General features: G+C 52.1%; 2 protein-coding genes across 9 annotated transcripts in view; both read right to left on the reverse strand.

Annotated features, from left to right (window-relative positions):
• Nucleotides 1-1668, reverse strand: part of Ogg1 (8-oxoguanine DNA glycosylase) — a 6380-nt gene extending 4712 nt beyond the window's left edge. Inside the window, exons 1-2 of the mRNA XM_013010350.1 lie at nt 1399-1668; nt 829-1076 (exon numbers count right to left, since the gene is read on the reverse strand). Of these exons, the coding sequence (XP_012865804.1) occupies nt 829-1076; nt 1399-1505 (355 nt within the window). The 5' untranslated portion in view covers nt 1506-1668. The remainder of the gene's footprint in view (nt 1-828; nt 1077-1398) is intronic.
• Nucleotides 1669-3967: 2299 nt separating this feature from the next.
• Brpf1 (bromodomain and PHD finger containing, 1) lies at nt 3968-20632 on the reverse strand. Of its 8 annotated transcripts, none has more exons than XM_013010531.1 (13): nt 20027-20632; nt 13909-14868; nt 12701-12863; nt 12190-12321; nt 11714-11842; nt 10613-10922; nt 9968-10288; nt 9390-9674; nt 8773-8920; nt 6677-6813; nt 6456-6574; nt 5965-6119; nt 3968-4802 (listed from the first exon to the last, which is right to left on the reverse strand). In XM_013010531.1, exons 1-13 carry the CDS (start codon nt 20623-20625, stop codon nt 4619-4621), a joined length of 3642 nt encoding a protein of 1213 aa, XP_012865985.1. In that variant the 5' UTR covers nt 20626-20632; the 3' UTR covers nt 3968-4618. The 8 variants fall into 8 exon arrangements, with proteins under 8 accessions (XP_012865985.1, XP_012865984.1, XP_012865983.1 ...); XM_013010530.1 differs by having other exon boundaries at nt 11696-11842; nt 20027-20630; XM_013010529.1 differs by having other exon boundaries at nt 6456-6813; nt 9968-10285; nt 20027-20630.
• Nucleotides 20633-22477: the final 1845 nt, after the last annotated feature.

Raw genomic sequence — 22477 nt, forward strand, 5'->3', positions numbered from 1 at the left:
CCCATGAGAGGCAAAAAAAAAAAAAACGAAAAAGAAAATTTTAGAGAAAGGAACACTACAGCTCTCATTTCTCATAGCATCTCATCAATAACCCACAATGAGCCAGACGCTGGTGATTCATACCTGTAATCCTAGCTACTCTGGAGGCTGAGATCTGAGGATTGTGGTTCAAAGCCAGATTGGGCAGAGAAGCCCAATTAATTAGCAAAAGGCCAGAAGTGGAAGTGTGGCTCCAGTGGTAAAGCATGAGCCTTGAAAGACAAAGCTAAGGCACAACACCCATCCTGAGTTTAAGCCCCAAATAATGGCATGTACACACATGCACACTAAAAGCACAATGAGATTAACATACTGTTTTTTGTTAATATCTCCAGTCACATAGCACATGCTTTCTCGTTTGCAGAATGAATGGAGTCACATCCAATCAGGCCACACTAGTAATGAGCCAGGTGTGGGCAGCTAGCTGTAATCCTAGCTAGTCAGGCGGCGGAGATCTGAGGATTGAAGTTGGAAGCCAGCCCTGGTAGGAAAGTCCAAGAGACTCTAATCTCCCATTAACCACCCCCAAACCAGAAGTGAACTGTGGCTCAAAATGGTAGAGTGCTATCCTTGAGCTGAAAAAGCGCAGGGACAGCACCCAGGAAAAAAAATTTACAATGTGCCAGGAATTATTACACACACACACACACTTTACACTTATTAGGTCCTTTGATTCTTAAGATCCCATGTGGTATATTGCAACCTCCATTTTACAGTGAGGCCTCATCATAGAGAAATAACCAATGCACATAGAACCCCAACCTCTCTCTGCCCAGGTCTTGTACTCACCTTGGAATTTCTGAGCCACGTCTTGGAAGTGGGGGTCCACAGAACCCCAATGTCTGTACAGTTGAGCCAAGCTGACATCCAGCTGGAAGTATTCTCGGATGGCCTTCAGCTCCTCCAATGTCGGCCTGCCACTCCAATCCTCGTTCTCTCGGTACACAGTGCAGAAAAGCCGCCCTTCCGTTTGAGTCAGTGTCCATACTCGGCTCTCCAGTACGCCACTCCAGTGTGCAGGGCTATGCTCCCTCCACCTAAGCACCCGGGTGCAGAGCGACAGGCTATATATGGGTTTCCTTTCCTTTGGGGTACACCTCCAGTCTTAGAGCTGCCCCATTCGCAAAAGAGGTTTACTAACTATAAAGTGAAAATGGTGAACTTTTCAGTGGTTTTATCGCATGGTCCTCGCAGCACTGCACTTGGTACCTCTACTTTATAGAGGGGTAGCAGGCCTGCCACCAGGGCTTCCCCTTCCATCCATCCTCCCCAACGTTCCTTTGCAGCCCTGATGGGGAAAGTCGAGCCAAAGTCCCGAGAAGGGGCCATCCTCCCCCCACACCCGACGCAGTCACCCACCGAAAGGACTGTCCAGAAGCTAAAACCAGGTCCAGGCGCAGCTCAGAGCGTGGACAGGGGATGGAGGCCCAGAGAGTCGGGCTGGAGGCCAGAGTCCGGTGCCTCATGAGCCACCAGGCAGAAGCCACCTTCAGGAGAGCAGCGCCCGCCCCGCGGCGGCCCGAACACCGCGCTGCAGGGCCACGCCCCCAGGCTCCGCCCACCCGGCCCAGCACGGAGCCTCATCTTAGGTCCCTCCTTCTCTCATTCGATTCCTCCTCTCCCGCCCGCCTGCTAGCCTTGCCCCTCCCTCGACCACTCCTTCCGACGTGAGCTTCCCGCCCCAGAACCTCGGCGCGCGCTCCGCGACTCCACAGGGACAGAAGCTTTTAGAAGGAAGCGCGAGCCTGTTTCACCGCTTTCTCGGGGGGCGGAAGTAAGGCTCAGAGGTAGCCAATCCGAGGAGGAAGTGAGAGTACGCCACCAATGAGAGCCCGGGCGCGACGTTGGTGGGCGGACCCTCGGAGAGCGGCTTTCCCGAGGACCGGAAGTAAAGCTCAGAGGTAGCCAATCCGAGGAGGAAGTGAGAGTACGCCACCAATGAGAGCCCGGGCGCGACGTTGGTTGGCGAACCCTCGGAGAGCGGCTTTCCCGAGGACCGGAAGTAAACCTCAGAGGTAGCCAATCCGAGGAGGAAGGGAGAGTGCGGCACCAATGAGAGCTCGGGCGCGACGCGGAGGCCGGCCCTCGGTGCGCTGACGAGGTTGGCGCGCGTCGGACCCGCCGTGCGTTCTCTCCTCGGCGGCCTGACCTCATTTGGGCTCGGGTTCCCAGGCCTTCGTGTCTCGGAAGCTTCCAGCCCGCCCCCCGCCCCTTCCCCCGCGTGGGAGCGTCTCCGGAGCCGGGCCCAGGGGCCTCGGGGGCGGCGGCTCAGCCGGGCACACCTGCCGTTGCACAGAGGAAGGATGGTTTCTGCTGGTTTTTTGGAGAGGCGTCTCACAGACTTTCCTGCCTAGGCTGGCTTTGAATCGCGATTCTCAGGTCTCGGCCTCCTGCGCAGATAGTACAGGCGTGAGCCACTGGCGCCCGGCCAAATCGTTCCTAACTAGAGGAAGACAAGGCAACTAGGAGAGATCAGAATCCGGGGCCGGGGACAGTTCTAGCCCGTAGCAGTGATGGGGGTATCCAGTTTAGGCCGAGGCTCCCCGAGGGCCTCCTCTGCAGCTGTTGAAAGCATTGTCGTGCCGCACGGTGTCTTGCTTCTCCGCTGGCTGCAAGGCTTGGGCAGTCTTGTCATTCTGTGACTGTCATCTGTGGAACGCCACCCACAGGTGCTCAGTGTGTGGAAGGCACCCCTTAAAGTATTGTTGGAATTGGAAAAGGTGTCCAGGTTGGGGAAGGAAAGCCACCCTTTACACCTCTATATTGCTCCCCGGTGCTTTAAGAAGGAGGAAGGTACCAGCCTCATAACTGAAGCACTTGGGCCTTGCTTCTGGCAAAGGACAAAGCTGAGCAGGCCGAAAAGGAAACAGCAGTGGACTCTGCTTGGTGGTTCGGCACACTACAGAGCCACTGGCAGCTTTCCAGACCTAGATCTGAGCTTAATCTTATCCTAGTTGTGGTAACACAGGCAAGTCCACTTTTTTTTTGTCGGTCACTTCTGGCTTTTTCTGCTTATGTGGTGCAGAGAATTGAACCCAGGGCCTCATGCATGCAAGGCAAGCACTCTACCACTGAGCCACCTTCCCAACCTCACTTTTCTTTTCTTTTTTTGGGGTCCTGTCATGGGGCCTGGGCACTGTCCCTCAGCTCTTCAGGTGAAGGTTAGCGCTCTACCACTTGAGCCATAGCACCACTTCTGGCTTTTTTTTCTTTTTGCTTATGTGGTGCTGAGGAATTGAACCCAGGGCCTCAGGCATGCAAGGCAAGCACTCTACCACTGAGCCACCTTCCCAGCCCAGTTCTAAACCAATGTCTAGAACTGTAAAGGGTCTGAAATTATACTCTACTTAAAAGCTAACAACTTGTCTTTACGTCTTTAATGAGTGCTCATAATGTCATACATTTTTTTATTTATTTAGGGTCCGGTTGTGGGGCCTGAACTCTGGGCCTGGGCACTGTCCCTCAGCTCTCCAGCTCAAGGCTAGCGCTCTACCACTTGAGCCATGGCGCTGGCCGCTTCCGGCTTTTTTCTTTTTCCTTATGTGGTGCTGAGGAATGGAACCCAGGGCCTCAGGCATGCAAGGCAAGCGCTCTACCATTGAGCCACCTTCCCAGCCCTCACTTAACTTTTCTAAGCCTCCAAATCTGGAAACCAGCTTATTATTAACCTACCCATTGATACTGTAACAGATTAAACAAAACTGTATCTAAAGGTGCTTCCAGTTTAGGACATGCTGCTCTCCATGTACCATGGAAATGGGAATGCTCCTTTTATCTGCCTGCTGTGTTGTGTAACTAGCAGGCACAGAGGCCAACAACCACTTGGGCCCTATTATAACCAGTCTTGGTATATAGCACACCTCCCCTTCCCTTTGAATCCCTTTGCCCTGGTATAAGAACAAAGAATTCTAAATAGACTTTATTTACTAAGAATCAATATATTTTCCTTTGAAATAAATACAAACCAGTTTGAAAGGTAGGGGAATCTATGGGAAAGAGAAGGGAAATAGGGACAAGGCCCTGTCTTTTTAGTACCAAATGACTCTGGCGCGACCCGGAAACGCAGTTACAAATGAGAATAATTTAAATTCTCCAATAATTACAGTATATACAACAGCTTGGGAGGGGTCACCTAGTGTCCCTCTTCTGGGCTCGACAGACATCCGTCCCACTGCTAGGCTGGGAAGATGCCCGCTCACCTCACCACCTTCAGGGGCCTTAGGCCTCTAGGCAGTTATAGATTCTCCTAGCATGAGCAGGCAGAGGTGCTGGCAGGTCTGTTTTATGCAGTGTCCTAACCTTGGCCCACCACCCTGCTTTGCAATGCCATAGTCTCTGGAGCTCTTTTTGACCTGTGGGACCTCCCCTCTCCTTGCACTAAGTCACCACAGGCCCTTGGAGTGTTCTGTACAGTCCAGCTGCACTCAGGGCAGGAGGGACCTCCCCCAGCCCAGCTTCCCCTGAGACTGGCCCCAAGACCAGGAATGAGTCAGTGCAGAGGCTGGAGCCACTCCAGGGCAATGAGCAAGGGAAAGAGAGAGGTCCTAGGGCACTGTTGGTTGTGTTCTGCTGGGCAAGGTCAGTCGCTATCGCTGGTCTCACTGCTCTGCTCACCCTGCACCTTGCTGCGGTGCTGCAGGGCCCTGTGGTAGGCGATCTGTACTGACTTGCGGATGTTGGACTTGCGGCCCTCCAGCATCTTCTCTTTGTCTAGGTCCTGGTTCACACCAAGAGGAACCAGCTTTGTCCTGGGCAACCACTGCCTATAGGACAAGGTGAAGATCAAATAAATTATCTCAGAGACAACAAGCAGTCATTCAGCAATACCTCCTGGGTCCCATAACTGGTCACGATCTCTAGGAGATTAAGAAACAGTCCTAGCTGGAAATAATGCACACCACTAATTTCAACTACTTGGGAGGCAGAGATCAGGAGAACTATGGTACAAAGTCCTAGGCAAAGTTAGCAGACCCCCCCTTTCAACACATTAAGTGAGCAATGATGGTAAATACCTGTAATCCCAGTTACTTGCGCCAGAAACCAGCCCTGGGCAACAAGTGCAAGCAAGATACTATCTAAAAAAAGAAAGAGCTGGGCAAGGGTGGCTCATATCTATTGTTCTAGCTACTTGTGAGGCTGCAATCTGAGAATTATGGTTCAGCACCAGCCTGGGCAGCCAAATCGGAGACTAATCTCCAAATAACCAGCAAATAGCTGGAAGAAGTGGAAGGGTGGCTCAAATGGCACAGCACCAGCCACTAGTGGAAAAGCTAAGCAAGAGTGTAAAGCCTTGAGTTCAAGCCCCAGTACTGGCACACACAAGAAAACGGGAAGGGGCTGAAGTGGGACTCAAGTGGGCAAACTTAAGACCCTGAATTCTACAATAAAAAGACCCACATCCCTTTCCTCAAGAGACTGCTGACAACTGGGAGGGGGCTAGGTGAGCCTAATCAACAGTTGAACTAGGATCACCATAGGCTATTTGTGTAAAAATATGGAGCTCTGACTTAAGCAGAAATAGGTGTCCTGTCCCATAGGCTACAGACAGACTTCACTATCATCTGTGGGCTATTAACAGACTACACATGCAAGTTCGACAGAGCAAGGATTTATAGCTTAATGTTTATACCTACTTTATCATTATCTTGTCACCATGGAAGAAGGGGCTAGAGCTTCCATGTGGGTTTGTCATTGTCACTGGTCCTTTGGTTTCTAACAATAACTTGTGCGTTAGTGCCCACTCAGCCTATTAAGACTCGTGGCTAACACAACCCCTTTGCTCAAGATCTGTTCCACCTCCCTCCCCCACTGCTCTGTCACAGACTCGGTCGTCTGTCTGTTGCTAGAGTTTCTTTAGTCCGCCCCCATACCACTCAGGATTGCCTCTGTGGCTGTGAGTCATACCAGATGGCCCCCCTTCCTTACCAGGTTCGCTTGTTATCGAAGAAGAGAACGAGGTAGAGATGCTCTCGGGCTTCCTGGGTCATCTGCTCTCCAAGTTTCAACACCTCCAATGGGGGCACAGGGATGGGAACCCCATGGTGGAACATACCTTCTCGGGGCATCTTTGGATCAATGATCTGAGGGTATAACACAAGCCCAGGTTGGGTCAGCTCATTTGCTCCACGAAGCATACCCTAGCCAGGAATTTGGAGACTGTGTAGTGGTCAGAAAACAGTCATCATACAACTAGGACTGTAATGCTGACCCATGGCTGCTTCCTGGGCTGAATGACTTCAGGGCCTACGGAGCCAAGAGGAAGTAAAGGAAGAGATGCAGAAACCGGGGAGCTCTCTGGGACACTCAAGCTGCATCTGTCTAGCATGCCTCTGCTGAGGAACCCCATGTTCCACAGCTAAGCAGAGATAAGCTGGGGTTGGGGAGCAAGGGGCAGGACAAGGGAAGCGGAAGCTTACCAGTGCCGGGTATGATGGATACCCCCGGCATTTGGCCCACACGAGGTCCAGAGCGTCCAGTGGAGCATCGTCATCCTCTGACAGCCAGCCGGCTCCCCGGCTCAGACTCTTCCTCACCACTTCACAGGAACGGGAGAGAGGGGGCGGGTCAGCTGCTAGAGGGCTGGCAAGGCCCTGACACTGGGTGCCCAGCATCCCTGGCTTTGAGTGAGAGTACTTACTGCTGTGGCCCACGCCGCGGCCAGTGCCCACGGAGTAGGCCTCATTCTCGGTGCCTGAGGTGTCTTCACTGCTATCCTCTGGGAATGTGCCCCGAGAGAAAGAGGGCTTACCCCGGCCTTGTTTTGACGGTGTTGTGCTGTGGACAGGATAGGGAAATTCAATTGGAAAAAAGCAAGAATGGAAATGACACAGTAGTATTGTTTCTCCTTTTAACACTCCAAACTCTAGGCTTCTGGAAAGCAGAAACTTCTGTAAAGAAGTTCAAACTCGGGCTGGGAAGGTGGCTCAGTGGTAGAGTGCTTGCCTTGCATGAATGAGGCCCTGGGTTTGATTCCTCAGCACCACATAAGCAAAAAGAAAAAAGCCAGGGCTGGGAAGATGGCTCAGTAGTAGAGCGCTTGCCTTGCATGCATGAGGCCCTGGGTTCGATTCCTCAGCGCCACATAAGCAAAAAGAAAAAAACCGGAAGTGGTGCTGTGGCTCAAGTGGTAGAGCGCTAGCCTTGAGCTGAAGAGCTGAGGGACAGTGTGCCCAGGCCCAGAGTTCAGGCCCATGACCGGACCCCTCCCCACCCCCCGCCAAAAAAGAAAGGAGTTCAAACTCACACATGCTCAGGGACTAGGGTGGCGGTGGGGTTGATGAGAGGTGAAGTTTGCTTCAGTAATGAGGGGAAAGCACACTTGTCTAAAGATGATACTGACCAGATTTCCCCCTTTCCTCCTCCTCTGCTTTTTGGCCATACTGGTATTTGAACTCAGGGCTTTGTACTTGCTAGTCAAGTGTGCTACTATATGCCTCCAGTCCTTTCCTGGCTCTGGCTATTTTTGAGATAGAGTCTGAACTATAGCCTTATTTTTTTTTTTTGGGTCCGGTCGTGGGGCCTGAACTCTGGGCCTGGGCGCTGTCCCTCAGCTCTTCAGCTCAACGCTAGCGCTTTACCACTTGAGCCACAGCGCCACTTCCGGCTTTTTTTTTCTTTTTGCTTATGTGGTGCCAAGGAATTGAACCTAGGGCCTCATGCATGCAAGGCAAGCTATCTACCACTGAGCCACCTTCCCAGCCCCCAGCCTTATTTTCTGTGTGTGTGTGTGTGTATACGCAAACGCGCATGCGTGCATATATGCGCACGCGCCAGTCCCACCTAGGGACTGAACTCAGTACCTGGCACTTTTCTGAGGTTTTTTTGTTCAAGGCTAGAATTTTACCACTTGGGCCACAGCTATGACCCTATTTTCTGCTTCCTGCTCTAGCTAGAATGATATGCATGTGCCACCATACCCAGATTCTATTAAAATGGGAGCTTCTGGACTTCTGTCAGAGTTGGACTGGAACCATGATCCTACTGATGTCAACCTTCCACTAGTTGTATATCACCATGCCCAGCTATTAGATTATTAGATCAGGGGTGAGTGATGGGAAGGTTTCCTCACAAACGCTATCTCAACCTGGCCTTTCAAGTAGCTAGAATTGGGCTGGGAATGTAGCTTAGTAGTAGAGTGTTTGCCTAGTATGCGTGAAGCCCAGGGTTTGATTCTTCAATACCACAGAAAAAGCCGGAAGTGGTGCTGTGCCTCAAGTGGTAGAATGCTAGCCTTGAGCAAAAAAACAAGCTCAGGGTCAGTGCCCAGGCCCTGAGGTCAAGCCCCAGGACTGGCAAAAAAAAAAAAAAAAAAGCCCAAATAAATCCAACACACACACACACACACACACACACACTAGCTAGAATTATAGGCACTGGCATCTGACTTGGCTCAGATCCTCTCTTTTTAAAGAGAATAGAGACTAAAAATTTTATGTAGCCTATCAATAAAAAACAAAAAAAAACAATAAAATACTTTGCTGGCCAAGCCAACTACGTCTGTAGGCCAAATCAATACCATTAGGCAGTTCCAAACTACTAACTTAATCCAAGCTAGTTCTCTTTGCTGACCTAGCCCATTTATCTTGCAGAGACCTTGAGGTTTAAGCACCGTAGTCTAGACAGAGATGGCTGCCACCTCCCCTCCCCCACTTGAGCAGAGAAGCATGGAAAGGCCCATGGGCCCTGGAAGACATGCCAGGAGCTAGCTCTGAGCTGGATGGAAGGCGTTGGTACCTGGTCCGGTCTGAGGCGGCACTGCTGCTGCTACTGCTGCTGGACTCGGAGTCGGAGCTGCTCCGGGGAAGGTTGCAGTCATTGCGGTACACCAAGAAACTCTTCTTCACAGGCTGGTTTCCAGTGCTGAAGCCATTGGCTGGTAAGTCTTAGATGAGGAGGGGGAGGAGGAAAGGAATCAGTCAGGAAGATGTAAAGCAGAACAAAAGGGTGAGAGGGATTGAGCGCGGGTCCTCCAATTGTGGCCGGGAGCACTAGCTCTGGGCAGTGTCTACCACCATGGCCACAGCCCTGCCCCACCCCTTGCTTCCCTTGGCAGCTACTGGCCTCGGAACACAAATGGCTTATACAGCAGGAGATCCCCAAGGAAGGCGAGAAGAGAAAAGGTGAAGTGATACAACAGAGGGGCCCTGGACAGAAATCTAGACGGGTCTCAGTGTCTCTGGGTCTGTTTTCCCAACTAAGAAATGAGGGGATGGAATGCAAAGAACTGCTGAGGGCCCTTCTAGCTGTTTCTTTTATGGGAAAAATGAAAGGGTAGCTGGAGGTATGCTGGGAAGAATGGCAGCTCTGCTCATTCTTGGGAGGGTGGGGCGCTGGGTGATGGTGGGGCTCACCCATTGGGGGGTCTTCTGTGGACTTATCACTGTCGCTGTCTGAGCTCGAACTGGGCCGGGGGCTCCTACCCCGCTTGCGCTGACGCAGGGAGCCCATGACGGGGAGCTGGGGGGGCCCCACAGGACTGCCTCCGTGGCTGGGGGTCATCTGGCTCTCCCGGTTTTTTGGGGGGCGGCCCGGCCTCTTGGGCGGTCCAGCTGTCTTCGGGTTCTTTTTGGAGAACAGAACTGAGGTTCTCCTGCCCACCTCATGTGCGGGGGTTGAGGACATGTTGGGACCCAGGCCTGGAGCAGAGAAGGAGAGAAGGAGAGTTGGTGAGGGCCCGATGTGAGAAGGGCAGATGTCAAGGGCAGGACTTGGGGATAGAGGACCGTTACTCCAGCTAGATGGGGAGATATCTGGGGGACATGGAACTCAAGACAGTGACTCATACAAACAGCCAGAGGAGGCAGCTAAGAGGCCCCTGATGGGGGATGAGGGAGAAAGCGCAGCTAGCTCACAGGAAGGACCTCTGCCCAGGTGTGGCAGAGCCCAAGTCTGATGTGTTCTGTGGTCTATCTCGCTATGGGGTTCAGACCTTTGCTTGTCTCCTGGCTGCTGCTCTCCTCCGCCGCACTGTCTGTCTGGCCATCTTTGTCGCAGACTGCTGGGTGGGGTGTCAGACTGCCTCTGCTGGAGGGGCCATGCCGCTCAGACCCGTCCCGGCCAGTTTCCCGCTGGTGGGCCAGCTTCCGCCGCAACGCTGTCATCTCTTTCTTGATCATTTTCGCGCGCCGAGAGCGGCCCACACTCTGCTTGCTGGCATTGACCTCGTCCAGTCGCTCTAGCAACAACTTCAGCTGGTCTTCTACTGGCAGGTGCTTCTGGTTCTCCAGCAGGATCAGCCGCTCTTCCTCTGCTATTGCAAGGGTTGAGGGGAAAAAGTCAGGCTCATGGCAGCCCATTCAGCCCCTTGAACCTGGGCAGGCAGCAAGAAACCCACTCTTCCTCCCTCAGCTTCTCGCCAGGAACAGGTCTCAGTAAAATAGCAGCACCAAGATGCAGGATGGCAGGGACTGCTATCCATTCAGTCTGGCTTCTTGGGGAGCTTCCCTGGGAGTAGTCTGCTACTGTCCAGACTAGCTGTTACCTGCCTACACTGCCTGCTCCCAGGGGGGACTTTTGGAAAGCTGTTCTTCCCTGACACTGGCCTCTGTGTGTGCGTGCGTAACTCATCACCCACCATCTGCAGGGTGGCGTGGGGCATCGTCTCCAGGCAGGCTGTGGGGGACGTGCATGCCCGTCTCAAAGTCAATGCCCATTTTTTCTGCCTGACGCCGGGCCTGACGGAGCACAGCGCCGCCCTGCTCACGGAGCCGCACCGCTGCCCTGTAGAAGATGGTGTCCTTGGCGTTATACTTGAGGCAGTTGCTGACGATGAGGTTGAAGTCCTCCTCAAAGTCATCAAAGTTCAGGTAGCGGTACGCCTCCAAATTTTGCTTCATGGTGAAAAAGTCCATGGGCTTTTTGATGTGGTCAAGGTAGTCAGGTACCTAGGAGAGCAGGGTGGGCATGTCTTAAGTGGAGATATGCCCTCGTTCCCCGAACCCTGCTCCTAACACCCCCCCTCCCCTCGAGATGCATCCAGCAACCTCCTCCCACCAGTTAAGAGGCAGGCATGAAGCACAGGGGAAAGGAAAGCCAGCTTCTAGTCATCACTTTGCCAGTCCCAAGCTCGGTGACCTCGGCAAGCTTCTAAACCTGTCTGGGCCTTGTTTTCCTCTCCTGAAGATTGATCATGAAAAATACAGCACATCGACCTCCTAGAGCAGCGGGAGGCTTCTGAATTACATGGCCAGGGGACTCCTCTAGAAACAACACCACCTGCATTCCTGCTGCTCTGTATACTTAGCGTTAAAACGTACAAGAGGCACTGCCTCAGGCCTCTCATTTTATACCTTTCAGAGAGAAGAGTCTGCCAGTCAGGACCTAGGGCTTCAGAGCTGGTTCTTTAGGTGCTGAGCCTCTTAAGTCTCCGTTCTAGGGTTCAGCACCCCGAAAGTGTCTTCCTGCCCTGGGATTATTCATTTGGCAGACTCAGTCCCTGCCTCTGGGAAAGGAGTGCGACTGCCTCCCATTCTGGGCCTTGGGGTGGGACAGGGACAAGACAGAGTCCAGGTGATACATGTGGCTCCAGTTCATCCTGCCCCAGAGCCACCAGCCCCTCTCTTCAAGGGCCCCGCCTAGTCCCTGGCCCAGACCTGCAGCAGGGGTCCAACTGGGAGAGGAACAGAAAGAAGATGGAGTGAGGGGAAGGGATTCTTACTTCGTCCAATTCGGTTACCTCAGACAGAGGGACCGGCTCGCTGAAGATGTTGCCCGTGTCCTTCTCTTGGAGCTGCTCCAAGGTTTTGCGAAGGAGGATGAGGAAAGGCGTCAACTGCATCTCCATGGCAATCTGCTGGACCTTGATCTGACACATAAAAGAAGACTTGATCAGCCAGAGCCAGGCCCAGCCAGGCCAGTCTCTTGGCAAAGAGGTCTGAAGAGATGATCCCCGTTGGCTTAGAAACTTGCCTTCATTTTCCATCCCCAAGGCTGGGGGTGTTCCCTCAGGTCTGTCTACCCTCTGCAGGAAGATGTCCCCCAGCTCCTGGCCTTCCCTTCGGCTCCTAGCATGTGCCAACTGGGTCACCTGCCAGGGTTCTGTGCACACCCTCCTGCCACATACTGCTTCCTGGAGGCCTGACAGCACCGGGCACAAGGCCACGTAGGACACATGCTCCGCTGTGAAACCAGGGCCGGCCCAGGAGCACTCACCGTCTCCCTCTTGAGTTTCTCCCGCTTTCGGATCAGTTCTACCAGCAGCCGAGCTCGCTCTAGGTCATGCCGGAGCCGCTGCCAGGACTTGAGCTGTTCCTTAAGGGCCCAGTTCTTATCCTCAGAATCTCTCTGCAGAAGCAAAAGGGGGATCAGGAAATGAAGAGAAAGCCAGAGAGGAGGCCAGAGAGAGGAACATCACCCTGGGAACTTGGGTCAAGAGCAGATCAAGTCAAAGGAGAGCACAGAATTTATTGATAGCTCCTCAAGCTGTCTGTCTCCAGGATGTGGCAATGAGTCAATGCTCATTGTATTTGCTAAACGAGTGAATGAACACATAGGAACAATGCCTTTCCGTTCAGCTGATCAGTGTATTAAGATTTCATTCTGAGCCCCATTCGAGGACTAGTTTAAAGGAAGAAATATCATAAGCCCTCTGACAAGTGCAAGGCTCAGCCCTCATCATTTTGGCACTAGTTTCCATAGTCCACAGGGAATTGGGACACGGTACCCCAACTTGGTCACAGTTCCTCTGAGACTGTAGGTGTGTCTGCAGGCGCCTCAACAGCGGGACCCCGTTCCGAGACTGGCGCTTCAGTGTCCAGTAGCTGTGCAGCCTCTGCATGAACTGGCTCTTCCGCTGGATGGTCAGGCGGTTGGTGATTTTACTGAGTCTGGGAGATAGGGACAAGGAGAAGAACCTTTTGAGTCTTGGGTCTCTAAAAAAGGATCTGTGACCAATGACAGCTCCTTAAAGGGGACAAACAGGGACTCTGTCTCCTGTAAGCAAGGCTGGGGGAGGGGTCCTTGAAGCAGAGTGGTGTCACCAAGCTTTCAACACTAAGTCAGATCTCTACTTGTACGCCGGTACTATTTGACCCTGGGATCCCCCCACTCAGCTTGAGCCTTTGAAGGTGTCACGGTAAAGTATGTGTACTTTATTTCTTGCCTAAGATCAAATAAGCTATATTACAGCTGCAGCAGAAACTTAGAAAGAATCAGCCAAATAGCACAAGAAAGTGAACAATGATGGACCACAGCCCAGATGAACAGCAGGTTACATTCCACTTTTCGGGGGTGGCGATGGTGGTGCTGAGGATTGAACCCAGGGCCTTGCACAAGCTAAGCACAGCTCTTCCACTGAGCTACACTTCTTGAGCCTTATCTTCCGCACTTTTCATTTCTCTTCCATAGTCAGACCTGATTTTTCCCTCCCATTGTGGCTGTTCCATCCTTTCTTCCTAACTTAAACCACCCTGTCAAAATGAACAGTTCAAAACATCTGTTAGGGGGCTGGGAAGATGGCTTAGTGGTAGAGCGCTTGCCTTGCATGCCTGAGGCCCTGGGTTTGATTCCTCAGCACCACATGAGCAAAAAGAAAAAAGCCAGAAGTGGCGCTGTGGCTCAGGTGGTAGAGTGCTAGCCTTGAGCTGAAGAGCTGAGGGACAGCACCCAGACCCAGAGTTCAGGCTCCACGACTGGACCCAAACAAACAAACAAAAAAACATGTTAGGTTTGCCAAGTAAAAGTTAAGTTTCTGGCTCCTAGGGAAAAGCTGGGTGACTTACTTAACATAACCTCTTTTGAATTTACTTCTGTACAGCTTCTGACAGGAAAAATACAACCCCGTCTTGCCCCTCCACTCATGGGCCTGGCAGTTCCTCTCTAGAGAGCTGCTTCATCCCTTACCTGCCCATCCACCTGGTCCAGCCCACGTACCTGTGCGGTGGGATGCAAGGCACTGACACCACAGGCGCGGCTGCCCGCTTCTCTGCCAATATCTTCCTTGCTTTCTTCATCTTGATCCGGGACTTGGCCTTGGCCTTCTTGACCTTCTCTGAGCTCCAGCCTTTACCCTCATCTTCCTCTTCATCCTCATCCTCGTCACCTTCACTGTGGGACAGGGCGGGCAGGCGGCGCGCAGAGCCTGGGGGGGTGTGGATGTCGCAGTAGGCGGTCTTGCGGACGCTGAAGGAGGTGCCATTGGCGCCCGTCTCCCGGACAGGCTCCATTTTCATGTAGAGGCCGGCCTGCTGGGCACATGTCACGTGGAAGGCTGTGTAGCAGTTGGCCTTATGGCACTGGATGCAGGCCCCGGAGCCCCGCTGTTTGCAAATGTAGCAGGTGAGCTTCCAGCGGGCTGGGGGGATGTGTTCGATGCTGTCAATAGGCTCTAGGAAGACCGTGTTGGCAAAGCAGACCTCGGGGATCCACAGGGCACACACCACATGGGCCCAGCGCCCGTCATCGGTCTGCTTGAAGGCACCGCCCTTGTTGGGGCACAGAGCACAGTCCACTGCTCGAGAGGGTGACTGCAGGCATCGGCGGCACAGCCACTGGCCCTCGGGAATGTAGGGGACGCCGTAGCACTCCTGGTGCACGGCCAGGTTGCACATGTCACAGAAGAGGATGACATTGCTGTTCTGGCACTCGCCATCGTTGCAGATGCAGCACACGGCGTCTTCATCCACTAGTGCATTGGGGTCACCTTTATTGTGACTCTCAAAGTAGGACTCCTTCTCCAGTCGGTCCATTAGGTACTCAAAGATCTCCTGAGGGATGGGACTCACGCCCTCAGTCTTCCGCCGCTCATTCATGATATCTAACCAGATGTAGTCCTCCTCGTCCATGTCGTATTCCACTTCCTCATCCAGCTCCTCGGCAGACTTCTCGATGTACCTGCATGCACACCAGCGACTCAGCATCACACGGTCGCCACTTCTCTCCCGCCCTCAGCTCTACCCCAGCATCTATAGATACCAGGGTCATTCCTGATTTGTAGAAAAGGGGACCTAAGGCTGGGGGAAATTAATGCATCTGCCCACCTGACTGGTGAAAAAGCAGCAGAGCTGCGTGCGAACCTGGGCCTGCCTCTCCGAAGCGCCTGTCCCCAAAGCTGCCATGACACCACCTCCCCTGGGTTCCAGAGGCGTAGATAGGCTCGCGAAGAGCGGGCATTTGGGGCAGCTAAGGGCTATGTGATAGTCTGGTCATGGAGAGGAGTCAGGGGAAGAAAGGTACTTGGCTATCTATCACTGTCAAATTACACATAAACCATTTCAGCAAAGGCTGACGCCCTTGACTCTTGCTGCTAGGGGCTTTCTTCATCCAGAACAGTACCAGCTAAGGGTTCCCGCCATCTTCAGGCACTATGTTGGTTTTCTGAATAGCCTGAACGGATAGCAATCATAATAGCTAAGAATCACTGAGCACTTACTATAAGCTAGGCATTGAACTAAGCCTCAATACACTCAATGCTCTTTCTTACTGTCTTTATTAAGGAAACTGTAGCTTTGAGAAACGAAACCTTCCAATAAGACAGGTCACCCAGACAGTGGCCGGCGGTGGCGGCATCCAATCTCCAGCACCACACTGTTCGTCGCCACCCTACAGCACCCGTGAAGCCCCAGGCCTGGAGCAGAGAGCTGCTGCAGGCAGCTGGGACACAACACGGCAGCCACAACCTAGCCATGCTCCTGGGGTCTGGACTCATATTGTAACTGCAACGGAAGAACAGGAATTCAGCTTCTAACCTGGATGTAAATCCCTGACTCTGCCACTTTGTGATCTCTAAAACAGCACTGCTACCCTCTGAACCTGTTTGACTGATAGAATGAGGATAATGTCACCTACTTAGAAAGATGCTGTCAGGATTAAATGGCATCACAAAAATGAACAGCCTCAAACAAGTGGCACAGAACTGGCACCAGCAAAATGTAGTTCCTGTCCCTACCCTCCACTTGCTAGAAGGGAAATGGGCTGAGCCAGCCAGGTGCACAAGGCTCTGGGCCAGGGGCTGGGATGGTGGCTCAGTGGTAGATCGCTTGCCTTGCATGCATGAGGCCCTGGATTCGATTCCTCAGCACCACATAAGCAAAAAGAAAAAAGCTGGAAGTGGTGCTGTGGCTCAAGTGGTAGAGCGCTAGCTAGCCTTGAGCTGAAGAGCTGAGGGACAGCGCTCAGGCCCAGAGTTCAGGCCCCATGACTGGACCCCCCCAAAAAACAAAAAACAAAAAAAAACCAAGGTTCTGGGCCATATAGGATGGACAACAGGTATGTGAGCTGAGGTTCTCTGGGCCTTGTTTTCTTCAATGGTACAGTGTTAGTGCTCATGTCAACTAATTTCACACTGCTGTTGTAAGCATGAAATGACTTAATATAGGTGAAGTGCTTAGTGTAGAACAATATTGAATAAATATTAACTTTTTTTTTTTTTTTTGCCAGTCCTGGGCTTGAACTTAGGGCCCTAGGCACTATCTCTAAGCTGCTTTTGCTGAAGGCTTACACTCAACCACTTGAGCCACAGCAACACTTCTGGCTTTTTCTGTTTATGTAGTACTGAGGAATCGGGCCTGGGGCTTTGTGCATGCTAGCAAGCACTCTACTGCTAAGCCACATTCCCAGCCCCCAACATTAACCTTATTATCAACTTTCAAATAGACTTGACCTGCCTTGCCTTGCAGTATGGCTGTGTGTGTGTCTTAACTCCTCCACTACAGGGCAGGGACCAGGATTGAGTCTGCATCACCACACAGAAAGAAGTGCTCAGTAGTGCTCATTTGGAAGGCATGTGGGTGGCAGGGAAGAGACAGAATGAATGCATCTGCAGGAAGCGGCTTCCTCGCTGGCCCTTCACCTCTTCCCCAGGGCGAGTGCAGCCTGCACTCTGAGCAAAGGTATGACTCAGCGCTGGTGTGAACTGCTTGGAGCCTCCCAGGACTTGCACCACTCTTAAGTACCATGCCTCACCCTTTCCTCTGCCACGACACACGTGACATTGGGTGTCATTATGTATGTAACATACCCCCCAGGCTCTCAGAATACAGGCTGTGGCACAGATTAGGTAGGCTGAATGTCATGTACAATTCCTGACACTCCAGCTGACGTGTCACCTCCCCCTCCCCTCTAAGGAAACATATTAGAATTCACACAACAAAAAGTGATCTCAAGTTTATAAAGCACTTCCAAAACTTGGGGAATTTTGCTAACTGGGGTAATTCCATACAACACCCTCCCCTGCCCCCACTAACTGCAACTCACAACAGCTAAGACCTGCTCCCCTGAGAACAGAGCTTCTCCCCAGGAGGAAAGAATGAATCTGAGTGGAGGGAGAAAAAAAAAAACAACAGAGATAAACTGGGAGTACTAAAGTCACTAAGAGGGACCAGATGCCCAAAAACGGATCCGTGTTTGGGAGTGGGAGAATGGGCATGGTGCTAATTAGACTGGGCTAAACTGGTCTAAACTGACACAAGAGAGGAAGAGGGAGATGAAGACTCGAGTGAGGAAGAAAGCAAGAGGAAACACACTTACCACTGAGTCCCTACGCATCTGCCTTTAAGGAACTGAGATTTCATAACTTCATGTAGACTGCACTTTGGTAAAAACAACTTCATGAACAGGGTGCTGGTGGCTCCCACTTGCAATCCTAGCAACTCAGGAGGCTGAGACTTATCTCTAACCACGGAAGAGCTAAAGTGGAACGGCGGCTCAAGTGGTAGTGTGCTAGCCAGGACCCAGTACCTTCAAGCCTCAGGACTGGTGCAAAAAACACAAACTAGGGGCTGGGAAGGTGGCTCAGTAGTAGAACGCTTGCCTTGCATGCATGAGGCCCTAGGTTTGATTCCTCAGTACCACATAAACAAAAAGAAAAAAAAAAGCCGGAAGTGGCACTGTGGCTCAAATGGTAGAGTGCTAGCCTTGAGCTGAAGGGCTGAGGGACAGCTCCCAGGCCAGAGTTCAGGCCCCACCACCGGACCCCCCCCAAAAAAAAACCCACAAACTAATATCTTACTTTTTACATGTGAGCCTTTATGACAAATCCTTTTCAACATCAGACCTTCTGGTGGCTCACGCCTGTAATCCTAGCTACTCAGGAGGCTGAGATCTGAGGATCATGGTTCAAAGCCAGCCCGGGCAGGAAAGGCTGTGAGTCTCTTATCTCCAATAAACCACTAGAAAGCCCTAAGTGGCACTGTGGCTCAAGTGGTAGAGAGCTCACCTTGGGCTGAAGAGCACAGGGACAGTGCCCAGGCCCAGCGTTCAAACCCCATGACCGACCGAAAAAAAAAAAAAAACAACAAAAAACACTCAACAAACTCATAGGAACCTTCTCTTTTCCTTGGAGGCCAAGACTCTAAGAAAGACTTTTCAATAAATCGTGTAACTTAGGCTTGGAATGTGGCTCAGTGGTAGAGTGCTTGCCTAGCAGGCATTGAAGCCCTGGATTCAATTCCTCAGTACTACATAAACAGAGAAAGCCATACGTGGCACTGGGCCTCAAGTGGCAAAGTGCTAACCTTGGGCAAAAGAAGCTCAGGGACAGTGCCCAGGCCTTGAGTTCAAGCCCCAGGACTGGCAAGCCCAAACCCAAACCAAAAACTGTGTAACTTGTGGACAGGGACAAGAGGCTACTGGGGGAAAGTGAAGGAAGGGGTGACATTATCCGAAAAAGAAATGCACTCATTACCTGACTTATGAAATGGTAACCCTTTTGTACAACACCTTACTAAGAACAATACTTAAAAGAAAAAAAGGGTTTCACATTTACTTTCTTGCTATCCTTCAGCTATGATTTTATTTTATTTTTTGTCAGTGGTGGGGCCTGAACTCTAGACCTGGGCGCTGTCCCTCAGCTCTTCAGCTATAGACTAGCACTCTACCACTTGAGCCTCAGCCCCACTTCCAGCTTTTTCTGCTTATGTGGTGCTGAGGAATCGAACCCAGGGCCTCATGCATGCAAGGCAAGTGCTCTACCACTAAGCCACCTTCCCAGCCCCATCAGCTATGATTTCTGAATGTAGTTTTACCACCACACTATTCCTGCCACTTAGTTTACCTTATGCTAAAGCAATTTAGCCTTATAATGTCTCTTTTTTAAATAGAGGAGTTACTGTGATCAAGTAAACATTTAAGAAGAAATGAGATACAAAGTAAAAACTAAAGGAAATCAAGGGCCACTGGAGAAGCAATGGAACTACTGCTTACACATACTAAAAGACAGATGACAATCATAGAACAAATAAGGAGAAAATGGCCTTTGCAGACTTACAAGCTGCTTTTAGGACACAGTGAAATGAATGACTATTACATTCTACTGGCTCTGCAGATGGGGTCTCTAGCCGGCTATGATTCCCAAGGTCACACAGTGAGAAAGGAGATTTTTGAGGTACAGTGGAAAAGTGCAGCTCTAGAAAAACCAGAGGGGACTGAGTCTGAGTTCCTATGGGCCTGTGACTTTTGACAGGTCTGGACACTTTCTTCCTTTTTTTTTGGGTCCGGTCATGGGGTCTGAACTCTGGGCCTGGGTGCTGTCCCTCAGCCCTTCGGCTCAAGGCTAGCGCTCTACCACTTGAGCCACAGCGCCACTTCCGGCTTTTTTCTTTTTGCTCATGTGGTGCTGAGGCATCGAACCCAGGATCTCATGCATGCAAGGCAAGCGCTCTACCACTGAGCCACCTTCCCAGCATATATATGTGTGTGTGTGTGTGTGTGTGTGTGTGTGTATATGCGCAAGGCAAGCACTCTACCACTGAGCCACCTTCCTAGCCCCTGTCTGGACATTTTCTGGACCATGGCTTCTTCATCTTTGCAAGGAGAATACCTGCCTAAAAGGTGTGAGAATAAAGTAAGGTAGTGACTGGAAAGCAGTGAATGCAGGACCTGACACGTGGCTGTGCAGGCTAAATGCCATCCTCCACAGAGGGCCAGTTCTTCTCACTGTCCTGGCAAGACAGTGCTATCCTTTATCCCTGCCACTCTCCTATCTACTTGGCTCTCTGGCTCCAGAGGCCTGCATGACCAGTTCTCCGGTCGTGGGAGGTGGGGGTGGCCTTACCGGTAATAGGAAGTGGGCCGGGGCGGGGCATCAGGGGTGTCCTGCTCCAGCTCTCGGTACACCACCTCTGGCAGCTTAGGAGCAGTGCTGGCTGGAGCATTGTGGTGGTGATGGTGGTTGGAGTCCTTCCGTTTCTCCTTGTTCTTATGCTTGCCCGACTTGGGCGTAGCTGCAGGTGTCTCTGTGTTCTCCTTGTTGCTGCCATTCTCAGGGGCCTCCTCAGGAGCTTCCTCGTCCTCTGACACCACATCCAGGTTGTCAAAGATGCTGATGCGGTGTACTCGGCCATGCAGGTCTACCTCCACCATGCGCTGGGCCTGGGCATAGCTCATCACCTCACGGCCAGGTGACTGAGATACCTCCGAGGGGCTGGGTGACTGCTTGTTGGCTGGGCGTGACTGGCGACCCTTCTTCTTGTGCTTGCGGAGGGGCGTCTGCTGCGGGGGTGGCGGGTTGTCATGGTCGTAGTGGTACAGGTGGTACTCAATACCACTGTAACTCTTGTATACTTTGCGGCAGGTCTCCACAGGGCACTCGTACGGAGGCTTAGTTGCCCGCAAATTGTGGCAGAAAGTCTTCACATCAAAGTCCACCCCCATGCTGTCACATCTGGAAGACACAGATCAGTCAGCGCAGGCCTGAGAAAGAGTCCCCAGACTGTTACACCACAGACGCCACTCTCGCATCTTCCTTCCTTCTCCACAAGGGTCACCAACCTCTGGTCCACTTACTTTTTTTCTGTGTGTCCCTCGTGGGCTTGAACTCGGGGCCTGGGCACTGTCCCTGAGCTTTTGTGTTCAAGGCTAGTGCTCTACTACTTGAGCCCCAGCTCTCTTCTGAACCATACCTTTATACCATCTCCAGTGCTCTACCAAGGCCTTGGTCAGGGCCCTCTTGACCTCTTGGTCATTCTGCCTACATCTAGTTTCTTTAGCTCAATCTCACATAACGTGAGCTGAGATATTTCTACAAAGTAGCAATATTCACTCCCATCTTCAGACTGAAAGCCTCCTGACCATCCAGTTTCTTTAGGATAAAGTCTAAATTCTCCTGGACAACACTTGTTCACTTTCTGGCCCTTGTCTTCCTTTCTAGATTATTCTCAATATTGCAGTACTTTCTATCTCCACAATGCAACTTGCCATCCCCTCAGTCATAACCTCTCAATGTGGGAGGCGGTCTGCAGGAGGAAGGCCTCTATTCTCTCTGGAGGGTGGGCTGCCATTCATTCTTCAAAAGACTTCTGTCATGACTCCTCTGTCACTCCTCCAGCACAGCATTTACCACACTGGAAGTTCTTTGTCTCCTCCCACTAGACGGAGGGCTGTGCAGTAGACACCAGAGCTGTCTGTCCATTTCTATCTCCCCTGTACTTAGCAATGGATTGAACACCTGGTTTCCAACAAATGAATGAAAATCTGTTGAATGAGTAACTGAATGAGGGAATCACCAGATTCTGGGGTTGAGAAGAATGGGGTGAAGGCTCTCCTCAGCTCCTGTAGAAGCTTTAATCAGTAGTCAATGATTTAGTCCTGGACTTCAGCAATCACTGTATAACAGAATCAGTTTCTGAGAACTTTCTGGGGCGCTCTGGAGGCAGAGATGTAGACCCAAAAAAAAACTGAGATCACTTAGCTGAGGACTACAAAATACATTAGCGTTCCTCATTCACCTATTCCTGCAATATTAATGGAAGACCTACCAAGTGCCAGGTCCTAAGGGTACAAACAAGAACATGACCATCTAGGCAGCATCAGCTCCAGGCTGGTTCCTTTCCCAACGTGCCTGGGTAAGAAAAGGTAGCAGATGGCCTCAAACCCCAGGACGCCTAGCTGGTCAGAGACTGGCCCAATTTCTCTTGGCCTAGTTGAGTTCAACTAGGAACTTGGCACCACCCCAGGGAGAGAGCCACCGGAGCTCCCGAGAAAACGCTGAGCCCTCTTTGGCCTCTCTCCTCGCGGGCTCCAGCCGGCAAGTGGGCTCCTCCAGCCCCGAGGTCAACAACCCCCGACTGCTACAACCCTAGCGCTACACCTTCAACCGACCGCCTACCGGGAGCTGCGTCTTTAAACACAAACCGGCTACAGAGACGCAAACAAGCTCTCCTCCTGCCAAGGAGGGTCCCAGGTGAACGCTGCACTCTGGCTCCGGGTGCCCCGGTTCCCCAAGTGGCGTCGGGGTCCCGAGGGCGCCCACTGGGACTCGGCGGCAGAGGCACACGGGTGAGACGACAACGCGGATCGGAAAGCCCACGGGGAGAGTCCGGGGCTCAGCCTCCCCAACTGCAGAGCACAGGGTGCGGGGAGGAAGCGGGAGGAAGTAGGGGCGGGGTGGGGCGGGGGGCCAGGCCCGACCCGAGCTGCCCCGCAGCCCCGACGCCCGGAGGCGGCGCCGCTTCCCCTTTGTCACAAAGTTGGAAAGTTGGAGGCGGTTCCGCCGCTGCCCCCGGCC

The sequence above is a fragment of the Dipodomys ordii genome, unplaced genomic scaffold, assembly GCF_000151885.1.
Source record: "Dipodomys ordii isolate 6190 unplaced genomic scaffold, Dord_2.0 Scaffold12, whole genome shotgun sequence".
Lineage (NCBI taxonomy): Eukaryota > Metazoa > Chordata > Mammalia > Rodentia > Heteromyidae > Dipodomys > Dipodomys ordii.